This window comes from Diorhabda sublineata, chromosome 1, assembly GCF_026230105.1.
Source record: "Diorhabda sublineata isolate icDioSubl1.1 chromosome 1, icDioSubl1.1, whole genome shotgun sequence".
Classification (NCBI taxonomy): domain Eukaryota; kingdom Metazoa; phylum Arthropoda; class Insecta; order Coleoptera; family Chrysomelidae; genus Diorhabda; species Diorhabda sublineata.
Genome location: NC_079474.1, coordinates 32,146,598 through 32,167,126, shown reverse-complemented (window position 1 = coordinate 32,167,126; position 20,529 = coordinate 32,146,598). Strand labels below are relative to the sequence as shown.

Here is a 20,529-nt window from a genome sequence, read left to right as displayed (position 1 = left end):
AATGCTACAAAAAGCTAGAAAATGTTTAAATTTTATTTGATGGACTATTTCGTAAATATTTATTTACCTGTAGTAACAAAAGTTATAATCTCAGAAGTAAAAAACTATCTAATAAGGTCAAAATTTGCATAATATTGTGACACTTTCAAAACTAAAATGTGTGCGGGAAAGTGGGTTAAAACGCACGGTCGTAGAAAATAGTTATTTTCCTAACAAGTGCGGAAAGTGATACTTTCCCGCACGCGACTGCAGTTGTCCCGAACGACGCGGAGCGGGCAAGCGGTCAAGTGTGGAAAAGATACTTTACGCATGAGTTAGGAACATTATTTTTTCTACGACCGTATATACAAAAAAGTATACCAACCCATTTTTCAAAAATTTGTTTTATTCCAACAAACATAATAATATACAAAATTTTAACTAAAAACTACTAATTATTATAAATATTAAAATTGAAAACACAATTTATTGCATTCTGTAGACTAGAAGGAATTGCCGGTCCAGTGGTGTTATTTGGTTTCAACTAGAAGGTAGATGACGTCAATGAGGATGACATGGGTTGCAGGTTGCATAAAGATGACGATGACGGCAACAGTTTTAAGTTATTTGTAGTACAGAGAATTTTATTTGATATTTTTTTCTTCTGATTCTCGAAGTCCTCCAAATAGCCCTCAGCGACAGTAGTAAACTTCCAACCAACGAGGCGCTTTAGGTTGGTTATTTCTTCACCGGAGTCTGCTAGGAACGTTGCCGAATAACGTCTGAAGCTGTGTCCTGTATAACGTTCCGGATTATGTAGGCGTAAATATGCGGCAATCTCTGTTGGCCTCTTACCAAAAGTGTTTACGCCAACGCATTGTACTGAGCATTTTCCATTCTTATAATGAATAAAAAATCTGCGGTGTGGAATGGTAGGTGGTCGTTAATCTGCGTACTTTCAAATAGGTTCCATCATTTATTTCTTCAGATAAAACAAATGATCTTGACGAATGATTTTTGGAATCAGAAATTTTCACAACAATTAGGTTGCCTTCATCTTGAATGTCGTCGACAGTGATATTTACAAGCTCGGATCTGCGGAGAGCGCCGGCCAGTGCAAAAATGGTACTCACTTTAATCATCAGGTATACTTCATCTGGAGCTAGCATAACCCTAGATATATCTTCTTTAGTAAAAACTAAAAACTTGCTCGAAAACTAATATTTTTTTGTTTAAGAAACGACGTTAGCTTATGGAAGTTTCGTATATCCAAATGTTGTTTTATTTTTACTAAACTTTTTACCATCTAATAGCGGGACCATAATGCATTAGATTTCAAAACCTTACTTAGGTCTGAAAAATACGCCAGAAATTCCTCTTCCTTATAAGTTTTGGCCCCTTTCTCCCTATAGCATGTAACAAAATGGTCGTATTGCTTCCCATATCTTATTCTGGATTTGGCAGGTAATAGCTCGGAATTAGCACTAGTGCGGGAAAGTGACACTTTCAAAACTAAAATTCGTGCGGGAAAGTGGGTTAAAACGCACGGTCGTAGGAAAAAACTTTATATTGTTGAACAGATGACTAAAATCCCTTTCCAATAAGGTACCATACTACCCCCTATCTTATTTAAAATTTTCGAGGGGATGCTCATAATTTAGAGGGAGTGCTGGCGAAGGTTAATTTTTTCATACTGTGAATTATCAATTTACGAATAAAAATTTTTCAGTTTCAGTTTTTTTTCACATAGTACATAACAACGCTAAAATTGAATTTATTCCATATATATATATATATGGACCACATTGTATAATAAGATTTGATGTTTTTTTTGTAGTATTCATTCCAATAGAGCAAAACCCAGTATTTTATAAAGTAAAATGAAGAGGAAATACTCAGTCAACATTTATTTAATAAATTTATACTTAATTGTTGATATAATTTGACAAAATTGTGAGGAATATAAAAAATAGAGCTCATTAAATTAATTAGTAACTAACATTTTATGAAACAGAATATTCCATTCTTCGTCTCTTCTATTTTCCACGGTAGTGACTACTCAAACGAGAGCAGTATGTATTTAGGCTTCCTCTATTCGTATGTCTCGTACAATAAGAACCCAATTAGCATTTCAGCTATATATAAATCAATTACGAAATAAAATTAATATTGAATTTTATTTATGAAGTAAGAGAATTTAGTAATCATGAAGAATTTAAAATGCCAAATAAAATTAGCATAAGATAGTATGAGCAGCTCCCCACGTGCACGCTCTTTCTTCTATTGTATTGAAAATGGAATGTATCTTGTATCTAACATCGACATTAAATTTTAAAATTGAAAAAAGTCCCAAAAGAAGCACATGAAATGTTAATATCTGTTATTGGTGGTAATGCAATAACTTCGGGGACTGTTCGCATATAGTATGAGAGATTTAAGCGTGGAAATAAATCAGTTAATAACAAGAAACGAGAAACCTGAAAACCAGATGAAAATGTTGACAAACTCGTTAGTCCAACGGGACGATTGACTATTCGAGAGAAGTCTGGAATGCTGTCAGTGACGGATTCAACGTTGGAAAAAGTTAATTGCTAGACAAAGGCTGTACTTACAGTTTTTACAATTACTAGAGTGCACTATGTATATTAAATAATCCCATCAAAAGAATATTAGTAGTAAGGCGCATCGTATTCAAGGGTTTTAACCCAACGATCAACAAGAGACCATGGGCTCAGATGCAAAAAATTGTCGCACTGCATTTTCAACATCACATCTGGATTGACGTTTTTTCCACGCAAGAATTTTGCCACAGATCTGAATAAATAGTAATCTGACAGTATAAGGTTTGGACTAAATACTTGATGTAGTGAAAGATCAATACCACCATGTTATTCGATCTTATTCCTTTTTGTAGTATGCGGTTTAGCATTATCTTGTAAGATAAATCGCATTCGGTTACAAGACACACAACGAGATTTTCCACCCGATTAGACCTCTCTTTATGACGGGATCTAATAATTGTCCTTTGTCTAACCCAGGGGCCGGCAACCTTTTGGGTCAGGAGGGCCAAAAATAATAATTTACAAAATTTCAAAGTTTGTGAAGAGTCAGTAATTATAAGTATTCGTATAAATGAAGTAGTGTTTTTTATTATAAATTAGATAATTTACAAACGCATTTATATGGAATAATTAGATAATTACCAATCATTTAAGTAAATGAAATAAAACAAATAAACATTTACCCACAACTCTAACTTCAATAACAAACAATTGGGCAAACAAATTCAATAGAAGCGAGCTTGTTTTAAGTTTCAAATATGACTCTAAATTTTCATTTATCAGTTGACTTGATAGTCAGTACTCCAAATAGCAATTTCTTCATCTTACTGTACAAGTTTTGCAGACTATTCCATCCGTCGAATCGTTGTTGCCCCTTTATTTTCTTTAAATTGAACTCATTGTCTTCAAGGCATTTTTGCACGGCATTCGCTATACCTTCTCTAGTTTGTCCCGAGAGAGGTAGCAATCGTAGAAGTTCTTCTTTGGACCTTGAGACGACATATATCAGACAAATTTGTACCGTGTCTTTTATGTCGCATGACAGAGGATAATGGTAGATTTTTTATTTTTTTCAAGATTTCTGGTTTGTTATCTGGCAATTTTTCATGTGGATTGCAAGGGAGAGGACGAAAAAAGCAAGTAGAAGTCGATAAGAGATAGAATCGATGCCTAATCCTTGTCAATAGATTCAGAACGATTTTTGAATATTTTTTTTTATTTGCGTGTGGTACTAAAAAGCTGCAACTTCACATCCAAAGAGCCACAGGTTGCCGACTCATGGTCTAACCCATGTTCCTGTTGTTTAGATCAATTCATTTTACTTAATAAATATGTAACAATGCGTCAAATAAACCAATCTTTCGATACATAAACCGTGTCTTCAATTCCGCTATTTTCCTCGCTGCCATGACTGCTTCAAACTTCTGTTTCGAATAAAGTCTCATCAATACACGAATCTTATATTCCATATTATTTATTATAAAAACGTAATGCACTGCATTGTCAATAAAAAAAGAGAGAATAATCGCGAGAAAGTACTCTTCATATAATTAGAAGCTAGTCTTAACAAGTTACGGCATGTTTGAAATGAGGAGTAAGAATTTTCACATATGAAAACCGACACCCTCTGTAACTTTATAAATAAATGAAAAACTTTAGAAGTAACATCAATTATGTGTGTATAAGCTTTTGGAAATTGGTTTAAATTTTTAATACGCCCCCTAATATGTACACCTTAAATTATTTTAATTATTATTGTAGGGGTAGAACAGCGAAAAGTGTAACATGAAAGACTTTAATTTGTGCAAATATACTTTGATAGCATCTCATTAACCTGTATTTTGTTTCATGCACAGTTTTGAGTTTTTAGTATTGCTTCCGCTCAGATGCAGCTCTGTGGTCTTACTATTTCAAAGTTCGTTGCTTGGTTGAGTTTTTCGCGTCAAGGGCTTTCGAAACGGCATCGCGCAAAATGAGATACTGTCAGTAGCGACGAATTTGTTTTTTGTATTGTAAAGTACACGCTACTTTTTTTCTACTTATCAATGAGAGATTCGAGAAAAGTCTAAAAAGCATCATCCAAAACAAATAATTTATTGTAATGTCTCTCTTATTTCCTTATTTATTTAAATTGTTTTTCAACGGTGGGGTAAATTTATAGACACTTATTTTACTTTTTTTATTTATTTTTTATCTTACTGACGCAGTTTTAGCAAAATAAGTTAGGTAAATAAGGGTAAGGGGAAAAATTGCAAAAAAAAGCAATGCGAAAGTGATTTTCCATTAGGACCACGCATATTTTCACCAATTCACGAATTGGTTGACCGCCCACCGTATTCCACAGATTTGTAACTCATCGATTTTTTCCTGTTTTCTAACCTTGAAGTTTCCACTTGCAGGACAAATATATTCATCAGACGAGGACGCTATCGCATACGTTAACACCTATTTTGAACAGAAAGACGAAAAATATTATTTGGAAGATTTAAAACACTGTTCGCAATATTGTATAGACTTGAAAGGAGACTGTGTGGAAAAAATTACTATGGAAAAATGTCTGGTTTTTTTATTACATCGGAAATTTTTCAGACAATTTTCGTAGCAGAACCAACAGACAGACATTCTCTCCAAATAGGTATACGATGGAAGCATGTCCTAATGTAGCAGAAGAATTCTGAATCTCTTCCCAATGCATATTATGATAGAAAATGTTATTAGAAGTAATGAAACAGATTGAGTGAAGCAAAACTCATCCATCGGTACAGGATATAGATAAAAAAATATTGGATTGGTCTAAAAAATCTCAGGTTTAGTCAGAATTATCAAGTGGTCGATGTTCCACGACGAAGAATGAGATGCATGAAGCAATTCATCAATTTTTTGATAGAATTCCAAAAGGAAACTGCTGCTTCAAGCTGTCAAGTTGTTCGGTTACATATACATATGAAAGCATTTTACTAAAAAAACTTGTTTTCTTGTATTCCAAAATACGAAGTTTGTTTTTTTCTTCAACCTCCGATGGACACTAAAGAAAAGAAGCGTAAATGTACCATACAGTTCATTTCTCTATATTATCACTTTGACGATCAAGGCATTGGTCATATATGTAAACAAGCTTTGCAATAACCTGGGTGGGTGTTCAAATATTTCCCATTGAACTTGCTGAAAGAGTCGTTGTGTCAAACGAGAGCTGTGAGGAAGGACCTTGTCGTGGATCAGAACAATTCCAGAAATCAACATTTGAATAACTTTTCTTAAGCGTTGCAAACATAAATCTGCATTCATTGTTAATTCAGGCTGCAAAAACTCCACACACCTTTTTGTTGCCAAAATCTAGTTACTATAAACTTACAATCTGCTCCACAATATTGTAACGGCCCAGAATCTCCAAAGCTGTATTCGTTCGGCGAGCTTTGTGGTTATCAGTCAACATCGTTGGAATCCAGCGAATACAAACTGTTCAGAAACGATAGAGTACAGGGCAGATCTTGAAACTTTCGGAAATTGCATAGATAATTCACTTATGGTGAACCTTCGAGTTTCCATAACCGCTTAGTGAACTCTCTGAACAATGTCATCTGTACTGACAGATTTGTGTCCTTGACCCATTCATAATAAAAATTAAATTAGTTCGGTTCCCCATACACTCGACTCGCTGCACTGTTCTTTTCTGCCACTTGGGGGGACAATTACTAGCGACAGTCATGTGTATGTGACTGCGACTCAACAGAAAATGATCTGTTGGAAAAAAATCTGTTGATTTCTTTTTGGTTTTATTTACTCCATTATTTTGTACAGCGTAATTCTATGAAATTATCATTAATGAACTGCTTGAGTCAAAGTCTACAGCAGCGCCATTGTAGTAGGTTTTTGATCAGTTAATTATCGTTTACAGGTGGACAATTTTTCCATGGAATATACGATTTGTCCTTTTGGTGTTGCATAAAATATGCAGATCCACTTCGACAATTACGTAATTATCTAAATTTTTTGAATTATTAAAAAAAAGTTTTCTTGCTTGAAATATCACCGAAAAGTTATTGATTAAATCTTTTTTTGGTATTATCAAAAATTCTAGCGTTGATGAGATTATCAGCAAACTTTATTCGATTTAATTCAATAAAGCTCGGAGGGCAAAACGACTTTAATTTAAAATACCGACTGAATAATTCACCAGGAAGTTCCCGGTTGCTATTAAATATACAAGAGCTCATGAGATATACATATATATATGCGCATCCTGAAGCAATGGATTGGATATAATTACTTTTGATACAATGAAGGCGAAAACCGAGCGAAAGTCAATTAAATGTTACATAATAACTTCATCTACTGAAGAATAAAGGAAGACAGAGACGGTTCACAGTGTAACCATAATACAAATTGTAAAACGTAAATAAACGAGTGAAATGTATCTGCAGGTAAGGAAGTTTGGTTTAAACAGAGTACCAGACCTGAATTGAGCAGTTTTTGTAACCCCATTAGTATATTAGAACTTCGGTAGCCTTTTATCTGACGCAAATAATCTTGTCGCCATCGAATCCTCAACGATTCGGTTATTGCCATTCGTTTATTCAGTTTTTTTTGTGTTTAAAACCACATGCCAACAGAACTTAATGCAATGTTTCTAAACTGGTATAATTGTATTCTGGATTATTTGTTACATTTTGCTGTATTTCTTCAAATGTCGCAGCCTTTTTCTCCTTGTATAAACTATACATTGTCCTACGTATAAAATCTTGAGTAAATTTGTCAACTGATTTCAGTGTTTCTTTACATGCTTTTCGTTTCTGTGAATTATCAACAGCAACCCCTTTCGATAAATGGAAAATTTATTTACTCTAGTTAATTCAACAATTCTTATTATGACTGCATTATCAGATTACTGAATATTTTCCTTTTTTTAACATTCGAATATCTTTAAAATAACTTGCTGTGTTTTATATAAATCTTTATTATTAAAACCATACCCTGTCTTTATTCTCACAACATTGTGCAATTCCAGTATCTTCATTCGCCTATATCTCTATTTATTTAAAGAAATTTATGAATTAAATAAATCTAACCGAGCCAGGCCACTGTATATCGCAGGCTGCCTCTGGCAGGAATATTTCGAAGAAATTGTGTACATACGCCTTCCGACAGCCAATAGAAATGCATTTATGTTTCCGATTCGATGTTTTAATTGGTAAACGGCAAAGGGCGTCATCAAGGGGGCGAAGGAGGAAGGCAATGAATTCCACATCGAATGACAAATTAAGATTTAATGTTAATCCGTTTTTAAAATCGTTTGTGGAGTTTTATACATTGATATTGATAGAACCGTTCTTATTACAATCGTCGTCGAGGCAAAGACTTCCAAAGTGTAACGTTTCATGCTCTCGAATGTACCAGGCGTTCATATTTTTATCCTCCATAGTATTGCCCCATTTCTCCCCTTTCCCTTAGTCATAAGCTGGCGACGCCCTTGTTAACAGTTATTTTGCATTCGACGGGCTTGACTTTCATTAACTTTCGTCAGATTCAATAATAAATGGAATTATCGGTGGTAGATATGTTGATTACACTTATTTATAGTATATATGTTCTCAGCTCCAATTTCTGAGATTTAGCTATGTAGGTGTATGAAGCAGAAAAACATGCGTTTGCAAAGAAAATATCCACAAAATTAATCATTGGATTCTGAAGAAGGTTTGTAGATCAGATACCCTGATAGAGCTCTTGTTATTTCAATTTTTCACGTAAATTTTGAGGTTCTGTGAAAAGAGTTCAAATACAAAAGTTTTGGATCTTTTCATTACCTACAATTTTGCTATTTGACTTTTTTCCATATGACTTGTAGAAATCGAGATAAATCGTTTTTTACCCTTGAAAAACTCTTCTCTTTCCTTTCCCGATCTCAGATCGTCTGTAAATTATTTTTCCTTTCATTTTCATCATATTCCCTTCCTGTTCCAATGAATTTCATCACACTAATATTTTTTTTCAGTTTTTGTCATTTTTAAAGGCTTCTATAGATACATTATCAAATTTCTTGACTTATAATAATAGCGCGTCCCATTTTGATGTGGGGGTTCAAGAATTTTGGCTATGTGTATGTGTTACTCATCAACTATGAGGTCATAGATCACACGCTAAATTTATTTCGCCGGCCTGTGAAACAGATAAAGAAAACACCAACATCGTTTTCGGATTATAATTTAATCCCACGAAATTGTAGAAGAAGTTTTCACTTTATCGAGATGAACACAATACCCATTGTTCCATTCCGAACTATAAATTTATAAATAAATCAAATACGGGTCGTTATCGTTGAAAAGTTTCGCAGCATAAACCCGTATACTTCAATAATAATGTTGTATAGGAGTTTTGCTCACGAACATAATACAAAAAAATATGAATAGGACGAAATGATTGATGGCGACAAAAAAGAAATACTTGTGTCTACTCTTCGGTTATCGTTAAAGTAAGACTCAACCATTTCTAATATAAGATCTTTATGATTTTAACTACAGGGTGGACCAAAAAGTTTTGCGAATTTAAAAAATAATAATAAAAAAACTAGATATAATCCACATACACTTTTCCATTTTATTTTAAATATACACCTGGGAAATTCATTTATTAAAAACAACATCATCTAAGTGTGCACCATCGCGCTGCAAACATTCTTCGAATATAGATCTCAAATTGGTAAAAACTCGATGGCACATTGCGCGGGGAATAGCTGCTATTTCTTCTCGGATGTTGGACTGATTAAGCGTGGCTGGGTTATTGCAGTAGACTCTACTTTTCAGGTATCTCAACATAAAAAAATCCGGTGGTGTTAGGTCCGGATTCCTAGACTGCCATGTATTATCTCCTCGGCGAGATATCAGTTTCCCAGCGAACATCTGGTTTACCAACGCCAAAGAGGCATTAGACATATGACGCGCCATCTTGTTGAAACCATGTCGTTCGATTATAGGCTTTAAATTGTTGCAATTGCGGAAAGAAAAAAATTCCTTAAATTGGCTATGTATCATTCATAATTTACATTGACAGATTGCCCCTGTTGATTTTAAAAGAAATGTCCGATAATTCCGTGCGCTGATATGGCCGCTCAAACGGTTACTTTTGTCGAATGCAGAGGCTTTTGATGTTTTGCACGTGGGTTCTCTGCAGCCAAGTAACTGCAATTCTGTCTATTGATATGCCCAATTAAGTGAAAATGGTCGGAGAACAGAATATTCCATCAAAAACTCGTCTTAAAATTAAAACATTTGGCTGTAATTTCTGCACAAGTTGAATTTTATACGGGTGTAATTTCAGATTATTCGACAAAATGTGACGCAAAGATGTTCTCGGTACCAAAATTGCGGCTGATCGCTTGCGAGTCTATAGACCAGGATTACGTTGAACTGAAACTTTAACTTGGATTTAAATTGTGTCTTCTGTTCTTGTTGATCTTGGGCGTCCCGTAGGCTTCTGATTGAGAGTCGAACCAGTAGTCTTCGAACTTTCTGACCCACGATCGATTCACACTTTCCTTCCTACACTGATTTATGTCATGTAATCAAAACTCACGTCGAAACAAACATTGCGCTCCGGTGAAGTAATCCATCGCGACTAAATTTCCGAGAACCGAGCTACTCATCCCCACCACCCGCGCAACTCCCTCTCATAACGTTCAAACGCAAAGAGAGTTCGTAAAATCGTACGCCTTTCTGGCTTACCTTGTATAATTTATACGAGGTGTAAATAATAAAACGTTCGGACGTATTATGTTGAACCAATAATCAAGAAACCTAGCCCAGACATGACATTGACAGAATTACATATAGAGCTGTGGTCAAATTAAATGAACTTTGAAAAATATGACAACAGTATTTTTCTCCGAACCAATAATTTGAAAAAATTAATAATTAGTATACCAATTAGACGTGTGACTAACTAAGAAAAACGCATTTTTTTTTTGCTAAAAATCGATTTTATTCATCGATGTAATCTCCATCGAGAACAATACAATCATTCCGGCGCTTCTCTAACTTCTTGCTGTGCTTGTAGAAGGATTTGTCTTTTACCTCAAGATAGGCTCCAATGTCAGCAATTGCTTTTTCATTTGATCTGAGTTTCTTACCGGCGAGCAATTTTTTGAGATCAGCGAACAGCCAGTAGTTCCTGGGGACAAAATCTGGACTATACGGTGGATCGACTTGTGAATCGGTCTTGGTGAAACAGTGTTTTTTTCTTCAACATATGGGACTGTTTTTCCTTAATTTTTGCATTCAAACAATGCAACTACTCTGTGTAGTATTCGCTATAGATTGTCTTTTTCCTTTGGAGATAGTAGATAAACAATATTCCATGCGCATCCCAAAATACTGAAGCCATAACCTTCCCAGCTGGCTGTTGTGCCTTTGGACGCTTCGGATAGATTTCACCGGTTGCAGTCCATTCAGATGATTACCGTTTTGATTTAGAAGTGAAATAAAGGATCCATTGTCACATATCGACGTAAAAAATCTGATTCATTACGTGTAAATATGACCAAAAACTGCTCCGAATCATCAACACGTTGTTGTTTTTGATCGACTGTGAGTAAACGCGGCTCCCACTTTGAAAAAAGCTTTCTCATGGTCAAATGTTCATGCATAATCGTAAATACACTACCTTCTGATTTATGGCCTCATCTATTTCACGCAAGTTCAATTTACGATTAAATATAACCAATTTGTGGACTTTTTTGTTGTTTTCTGGAGTAACCACCTCAATTGTACTACCAGAACGTTCACCATCATCGTTTAAATTCAGCAAACCAATAACAAATGATTATTTTCGATAGAGCAGAATCGGGATAACACTTTTGATGCCGTTGCAGAGTTTGTACAGTATTTTTTTTTCATCAAAAATTAATGATAAATTAACGCACGAAATTATTTCAAATCCATTGTTTTGCATATAAGAAAAGTAGTTTCACTTAAATGGCTGTCACTTTTTTCTGACTAACTAAAATGTCATGGAATTTTATATTACTCTTTTGAAAGTTGATACATCGTACACGTCATATGGATTTGACAATGGCAGCGCCATCTGTGTGTCAGTCACACGACTTATTGAGTGATATTATAGATAAAGAAAAATATGAACATATCGCTATCCATGCTTAAGACTTGAGGGTATATATATTGAGTATTGAACGAGTTATATATAATTGAAAAAACAACTTTTTTCTAACCTCAACATTTCCAAGAAAAATAAAAAAAGTTTTCTGTTGAATTTCGATGTTTCTCTATCGCCAAAATGTATATATAAAATTGATAATATCGTTGTTTTTTCTGTGGTTCTCCATTTTCAAAATATACACTTTTTTAACGAATCCTCAATTTGCTCTGCAATATTCCCGTCAATATTTCTACTAGAAACATTTCAGTTTTTCCGAATATATTACCGTTAGCGTTACAACAGACATTACAGGAAAAAAAGCTAGAAGGGCCAGTCATTTTCGAGCTGTTTTGTTCCTGTATCTGTCAGTTTTGTCAATGGGTAAAAATCCGGAATCACGATAAAAAATCTATAGCTCTTTCCTCTGCGGGATTTAATGGCAGAACATATGACGAGTCACTTGTGGTTGAAAACGGTTTTATTTTTTTATAAACGAAATGGCGGAAATGAAATTGTATTGGATTTTGAAATAGAAATAAAGAAAATGGTTTATAGTAACAGATGTTTTCAGTTTTATTTATACGCATATTGTTTGTTAAGAAGAAACAAGTTCATTGTTGTAAATCTCAACTTGTTGAAAGATATACTTTATCGAATTGTGGAAAATCGGAATTCATCTCATCATCCGTATTCGTATCTGTTTTTGAGCCCGCTTTTATTAGCTTCACCTGTATGTGAACTTGTTTCTTTGTAACTCTCATTTGTGGCTTATAACTGTTAGTATATCCCACCATTTTAATTGCGTTCGTTAACCGTGCACGCTGTAAAAAGAATTTGTTTTCTTTTCGGCCATTTTTTTTAGAAATTATCACTGCAATTTTTCTCTTTATATCGAAACAAATTTTACAACTGTTCACCCTCTGTTGCACAATTACTATACTACCTGAAACGGAAAAAAATGGACTTAGTCAGCGAGCTATTGCTAGACAATTGAATATGACCCGCGCAGAGGTTCGAAGAATGAGCGTTATGAGGAGACTGGATCCTTTCATGGGCAGAGGGCAATTTACAATCGCTTTATATTGTCCACAACATTAAGAAATCGTCACCTCAATGCCATTCAAGTGCAACAACAGCTCCGTGACGTGCGAGGAATGCGTATAAGTCAGTGGAAAGTAAGACAAAAAACGCAGGAAAATAACCTGACCCCTAAAACACCATCTATTGGTCCAAAATTTACTCCAACTCATCGGCATACACGCCTGCGAATTGAATTGAATGTTGGAACAATGGGGACCTGTTCTGTTCTGTTCTCAGATGAGACCAGAATATGCCTTCATGGTAGCGACCAAAGAAGGAAACTATACCGAAGACCAAGAAAGCGATTTGCAGATTGTTGCTTTGAAAAGCAGAATGCTTACGAAGGTGGTTCCTGCTTGATCTGGAGTGTAATTTTCATGAGAGCAAGAACCAACTCTGCGTTCATTCGTAGCGGTGACCGTGTTCACGAAAGAAGAGGATTAACGACTGATATATCGAGGAAATTTTAGCATTTCATGGTACCTTACGTCGACTACATTGGAGACGAATTTACTTCTATTTATGATAATACAAAACTGCACAACTCCAGAATCGTGCAAGATAACATTGCAAAAGTCGGTTTTTGGGTTATGGAGTGTCCAACATACTATCCTGATCTAAATCCCATAGAACATTTATGGGATAAGCTAAAATAAAAGAATTTGAGCTGGACCTACTCCAAACTAGATCTCAGAGCTTATTGTTGCAGTAGAAGAAGAGTGTCTGAATTTCCCACAAGGAACAATAGGTAACTTGATTAGATCTATGCCTAATCGTATGAGAAATGTTATTAGGACAAGAGGAGGTCATACCCATTATTAAAACTCTTAATTTGGCAGTGTAACTTGCAAGATACATGACTTTCCCTTATTTTTTTTTAAATTTAGCGCCTTTATTTTAGTTCCATCGTCTCTTTAAGCCTTGTACAGTAACCTCCATCAGTTTCCGACATCCACTTAGAGTGAAAGTTTGTTTACTTTGCAAATTGGAACAGTGAAATCAGCTTCATCCAAAGAAATGGCATCGACCTCCGGTTGGATAAGTTTTCAGTCAATTTACTATTATTTATCATCTGAATTCAGCTTTTTTAAATTATGATTCACCTGTCTTGACATGTAAACATCTGTTTTGAACGAACACTGAATCAATTCAATTGATATTGACCTAGAAAATTACGTTTTACCATCTGTATCCTGTAGGATACAATGCCAATTCGGCTAATGGTTTGAACATTACTTATGATTTAAGAGAAAAAAAGTCATTATTTCAATAACTATAGTAAATTTACGTGTTATTTTTTTTAAATCATATTAATTTCAAACAAAGGAGTATAATTTAAAAAATCAGATTTATTTTACCTCAATTCAAAATTTATTTAGTTTTAATTTTATTTAGGAATTTGTTAGCATTTTTGTCTTCTCAACCTCATTTTGATGTTTTTTTTCTTTTTCAGAGCAAAAATTTTTCTTCAAGAGCTTGTTATATTCTTTCATTACTTCCTAAGCCAAAGGCGGACTCTGGAGATGAGCAAGAAAATGAAGAAAATTTGGAGAATGAAGATGTATTACTTCAGGCAGCGAGCAAATTTTTAGATGTATACGTTGAAAAACGTTTTGATGCAGAGGATGCATCACAAACTCCAGAAGTGTCAAAGGATGAGACAATGATGGACCGGTCGATTGCTATTTTTATTACTTCTGCCGCCAACCTTAAACCAGCTTATTTGGCAACGTATCGTACAAGATATATATTGCATATCTCATCCAAAAATGAACCCAAATTTTTCAAACTTTAAAATTAGCTTATTTAGACCTTAAAGAACCATTTCAAAAAAAAATTTTTTTAATCAATAAATTAGGTCGTTGCCAAATTAAGGGTTAAGAAATTTAGTATTGAGTTTTAAATTGTCAATAACCCTTTTTACTTTAAAATAAAAACCTTATTATAAAATATTATTATATTAATATATATAAATTGTCTTTCAAACAGGGTATTTTTTGATCTGATGAATAATTTCAGTCTAAAGTTTACAGTGAACCGATTTCTGTGCACGCGAGAATAGTATGTTTCATTCATTATTGTTTTTCAATATTTTTAAAACTTTTTATTTTAAAAAACTATCTTTCTATCAACAGACATAAATTCTAGACGATTTAGCAACAAAAAAGTGACTGAGAAGTAATTGAAATTTATATTAATTTCTATTACGTAATCTGTTGTTTTTCTAATTTTATCGAAAACAAATATTCCTTGCTCCCATATGCAAATCCTGGATTCCGTTACCATCAGGTCTTTATATACACCTCAGTTGTTATTTTTCGATCATTTTGAACATCTCTATGCGTACATAACAATGTACTACGTGAACCGAAGTCGCATAGCGTGGGGTGGCGTGGCGTGTTTCTAGTGGATTTAGACTACGCTTATTATATTAATGCTTAAACCTTTCACGATTTAACACGTTTAGCGACGATCGATTATCTTCAACTTTCGCTAAGTGATTTCAGTTTTTTAAAATGCAGCAATGCAATTGTCTGAGTTTAGTATGATTACCAATATTTCGAGTAAAATAATTATCGTGTTCTATCAATTACACTACCGTTCAAAAGTTTTTGCCTTTTGATATCTTGATAAATTTACAACATTCCCTATTTGCGTTTTCGTTAAGGCATCAACACTAAGTACTAAGTATCTTAAATCGATAATATTTCTTACCTAATATCAGGATGTGCGTCTAACATCGCCCTCATTAACGTCGTACCACTTCTCGGTACTCCTCCAATAAATATGAGCGGCATCTGACGGTTATACTCGTACATTCGTTTATCGTTACCGATGACGTATTTCTGTTCTGATACCATATTAGAAGACAGAACCGACGTCATTGGTCCAACGAACGAATGTACGATAACATAGAGAACTATGGCGGTAAGCAAGAGACCGCAAGTCTTTTTCAGACCTATCCGTCTGACCTGCATCCTTGGAACGTTTCTTTTTTGTCTTCTTTTCACGTCATCGTTAATCGAATGATTAATGTGGACGATCTGAAACAAAAATCCACAGAAATTAATATCAATACCAAATGGAAGATCAGATCATAAAAATAGAAGCAGAACATGTGCAAAGTGCCATTAAGTCTCCTTATTTCAGTCAAACTTCTTCAACAACTACATACAAAAGCCATTCAAATTGTAATATCCTTAGTAGTGGTTACTTTCCAATTCAGTGGATATTACTTGAAATCATCCTTATACCTATACTTGGCATTTTGGTCTACTTTACAATATCCAGGAATCCCCACTCCTAAATTTTTTCCTCATTCTAAAATCCTACCAAGAAGATCGGTACTTAATAGTTAAGTACCAAGACGAATCATCAACAATGGATCCAGTCAACGCAGGTGTTTCCCAATGCAGTAGAGGAATGTAGCTGACGAGATGTTAAGATGACCGAAAGAAGGAGACGACTGGGCGATATAGTATGAAAAAGATGACGACAAAGTAGAAGAACAAGAAGGGATAAACTTGTCATTCTAAAACTCCAATCAACTAGCATCGATTGAGGAACGTAGTGAAAATAATCAAGAAAAAAGATTAAATAAGGTAATGCCTCCCCCACGAAGTAATACCTTACGGAGGTTTCCGCGGGGGAATACAGGTCCACAGTGTACATAAATGGAGTGGGTTTTACTGCATACTAGCTGCACACTTCTGCCAGTACTGTTAGCAATGTAGGTAGTAGAGTAGATCCCTTCCACTTCGGGAAAACCAGCATCCAGTCAACGCAGGTGTTTCCTAAGGTAGCGTTTTGAGTCCACTTCTACGTTTTCTATACCAGCCACATCAGATAATACATTTAGTGCACCATACGATGATTCTGCTTCAATAGCTTCATATCGAGATCCGTTACAATTGCTGTAAGCAAATCTTGTCAGGCCAAAGCAATTGAAAATATGGAGAAGTCAAGTTAATGAGTCGAAATCCATCCATGTGACCTTTACACGTTGACTAGGAAACTATCTCTCCGTTACCATAAACAAGCATGAAATTTCACAGATTATGCGGACAATTTACATGAATTAAACATAGAATTTGAATGTTCCCCATCATTTCCGTGTATGGAAAAAATTTTATTAAAGATCAAAGGTCAAAAAAATGAGTTTTTCGCAATTTTCAGCAAAACTGTGAGTTTTATGATATAAATTACCTTAGACGAAAATTGTAGATCATAAAATTATCTACAAAAACCGTATTGATACATTTTTTCTTCTAAGCCACTGTTTCTGAGATATAATGATTCAAAAAGTTGTCGTAGTTAATGGTTTCACCAATATTTTTTCAGCAGTAAACTTTTCTTACAACATTGAAATGAACTGAGACTTGTATTTGTAAGAAATTTCTGTAGACTGGTGGGAAGTGTCATAAGTTCATCAAATAAATTATCAAATGACTAAGATGTTGCTAAAGTTTGAGGATGTTGTTCTGCAACTTTGGAATTTCTCGTGCAATCATTATAGCTGTTAAATCCGACAATAAATCTGAAACATTATAACTTTTACAACTTTTGGAATCGTTATATCTCAGAAACGGTGGCTCGTAGGATAAAAGTATTGATACGTTTTTTGTAAGTAATTTTATGATCTCCAATTTTCGTCTAAGGTATTTTTAAGATAAAACTTACCGTTTTTCTGATAATCGCGAAAAACTCATTTTTTTGACCTTTGACGTTGAATAAAATTTTTTCCAAACACGGAAATTTTTTTTAAATTGTATTTTAAACAATTTTACTGATTTTCAGCTTGATGGGAATTTATGTAGCTTCACTCTTATTTTTTGGTAGAATTTGACCGAACTAAGAGGGAAGAAGCGAAGAATTCAAAGAAACACTTCTTTCCGAAAATAGAAAACAGTTTGGGATTAAACTTAGACAACTATATTCGTTTAAAGGAGAATCTCTTGAAAATAAATATATACAGGGTCCGTTTTAAAAGTAGTGAGACTAATTTGTTTTTAATGTATTCATGAAAATAGTGAAAACGATTAGAATTTTTCGAAATAGCATCCTTCCGTATCCACAAATTGTTGCCAACGACTTTTCCAGTTTTCGTACGACTCCAGGAATGCCTTTCAATGTTAAGCTAAGAACTCATGGACCGTACCACGTATAATAACCTCAACCGTTTCACATTTTCTTAATCTTCATACAACATTCCAAGTCTGACAATGTTGTTTAAGTGTAATCCGATACTCGTTGTATGTACATCAATTTTTATAGTATAAGATGTACCTATATCCATTTCCACTTATCTAACGAAAAGAATCAATTCCTCGAAAACATCCCTTAAAATGTTAATAAACACAATTCGGTAATTCAAGAATAATGGAGAATTGTCTCGGGTGAAAAGAAAATGAGTGTGTATAGAAGCAACCCCGATAATCGTTACTGTACGTATTTTTTGTTTTGTTCTCAGAAAAAAAGGGTAGAAGAATTAAGACTGCTATACAATCAAACCCTTATCTACGTCTCTTAACATGTTCGTGAAAGAATATTTTCTTGTCGAATTTATATAAAAGAGCTTTGGTAAGAATTCTATTCAGTCCAGAACAAAAAATATAGAACCTCAAGTAGAGATCTTTCATTCAATCCATATAAAAATGTAGAACGATCTTGAGCATGAAATATATTTGTTGTTACTTATATTTCTTTACCAATTAATAGGTACATACAAAGTTCGTAATTTACATGATTTTGCATTACATAACATTCGATCTCTATAGAGATTTATATGGGTTTTCTTCCCAGATGCTTGCTTTAATATTTGCTAATATATGCTGATAACTAAAAAGCGGATTTAATGTGGAAAATGTTGATGAAATATGCTTATATATAAAAAATGACGAAATATGCTCAAAGGCACTAAAAGTAAAATTTGAAAAATGCACATTTTGTTTAAATGGGGAATGTCTGCCCATGTAGGAGCCCCCAGACTTGAACGACGGGGCTTAGCTTGGGCCAACGCTGGGAAACACGACCTTGGCAAACCAATAATGACCCAAGCCTGGTCAACCAGCGATCCTTACTAATATTATAAATGTGAAAGCGTGGATGTTTGTTACGCTTTCACGTAAAAACTACTTGACGAATCATCATGAAACTTTCTACACATATTTTGGGAGGTACTAGAAGTATACTATGTTATACTTTTTATTAAAAAAAATATTTTTTACAAAAATAAACAAAACATTGTCAACAGATATCAACATTTTGCTACTTCAGCGCCGTTAATTAGATTAACACCGACATTTTAAAAGATAGGAAAGGAGAAATGAAGGAATATTTATCGATGGATACAATTATGGATATGGAATTAAGTTCCTTGAACTGTTAGGTGTACCGTCACATAAACTTCAATTAAAACCAAATGTACCAGTGATGCTGATACGCAATTTAGATGCTCATCGGCTATGTAATGGAACAAGGCTTCGTATAACAAAATTGGGGCAGAATATACTTGGTGCTACTATTTTTAACACACTAACCAAGCAATGAAATAAATTTATCTTATTGATATTTTTCTATTATAATGATTTCTGATACTTATTTAATGGATTCGATGCGAGAGAAGCCGCGGGTAAAAGCTAGTTATTCCATAAGTTCATTCTTCATTCTTCATTGTTAGAAAATCTTTTACCACCGAGACATTTCAAGTCTAGGAACAGAGAATTACCCAAGGGGGGCTAAATCTGGCAAATAAAGTACATAAGGTAGCAATACATTAATTTATAAATTTGGCGAATGTCATAACGGATGTGTCAGCTGGTGCAGTGATTTGATGAAACAACAATCTTCTAAGGCAAATGCGGCAGTTTTGATAGATTTCTTCGCTCAAACGTTACAATAAGTTCGCATAATACTCGCCAGTGATAGTTTTTCCTTTTTAAAGATAGTCAATGAAAATTATCCCACGCGCATTCCAATAAACCGACGCCATGACCTTGCCAGGTTAAAAGGTTATGAAACGGCGTAAAAATTCGGCAATGGAAACTCAATGGAAACATCTTCAGGATGCCGTTTTTGTTCCATTGTGAACAAACGCGGCACCCACAGCTTCCTCGTGACCAAATCTTCAGTTAATATGCGGTGTATCGCACTTTTTGGAATGTCTACTACCAATTTTTTCCAAGCTTAAAAAATTCAATGAAAACGTTCACTATTGATGGTTGCTAAACAAATACTAAACAACGTGGCATCTTCTGCTTTATAGATTATGTACTTTCTAATATAGTGGTATTTTTTAAGTAACTGCCGCCATCTCAAAGTCTGGCCAGGTACTTCTGGGGCCATTCTGAAACTGTGAATCCAAGGCACATATTTTTTCTAATTGTATTTTCTTCGGGAACAATTTTGTTGAAATATTTTTACAAAAAAACTTTTTAAAATAGAATTTCGAAGTTTTTTCGGATGTATATTTGCACAAATCATCGCATAAATCTGCATTAAATTCTTTGCTCTACCGTTTAAAGGTAAATCAATTTTTTTCGAATCAATCGTCTTCTTGCATTTTGGCTTGTTTAGTTTTGTCCCGACCAAAAATTTCCGTTGGATTATTATTTAGAATAAGACCAATTTTTATATTAGAGAGCCAACAAAAAATTTACCAAAACGCAAAGAAGAAAACAATCTTAAGAAACTTGTCATTTAACTACAGACTTTACAGAATTTTTTCAGTTAATGTAAGCAAGCTCAAGATGGCTTCTGCTCCAGG

General features: G+C 34.2%; 2 protein-coding genes and 1 long non-coding RNA gene across 3 annotated transcripts in view; 1 reads left to right on the top strand and 2 right to left on the bottom strand.

The window, feature by feature from the left end:
- LOC130450396 (uncharacterized) overlaps positions 1-14,427 on the top strand; it is a 43,675-nt gene extending 29,248 nt beyond the window's left edge. Inside the window, exon 3 of the long non-coding RNA XR_008910578.1 lies at positions 14,218-14,427. This is a non-coding gene — a long non-coding RNA (uncharacterized LOC130450396). The remainder of the gene's footprint in view (positions 1-14,217) is intronic.
- LOC130450384 (protein phosphatase 1 regulatory subunit 14C) overlaps positions 1-20,529 on the bottom strand; it is a 321,652-nt gene that overhangs the window by 126,149 nt on the left and 174,974 nt on the right. The gene's annotated exons all lie outside the window — the stretch shown is intronic.
- LOC130450339 (protein-tyrosine sulfotransferase) overlaps positions 1-20,529 on the bottom strand; it is a 95,944-nt gene that overhangs the window by 26,829 nt on the left and 48,586 nt on the right. The window contains exon 2 of the mRNA XM_056788683.1: positions 15,480-15,808. Coding sequence (XP_056644661.1) covers positions 15,480-15,742 — 263 coding nt within the window. The 5' untranslated portion in view covers positions 15,743-15,808. The remainder of the gene's footprint in view (positions 1-15,479; positions 15,809-20,529) is intronic.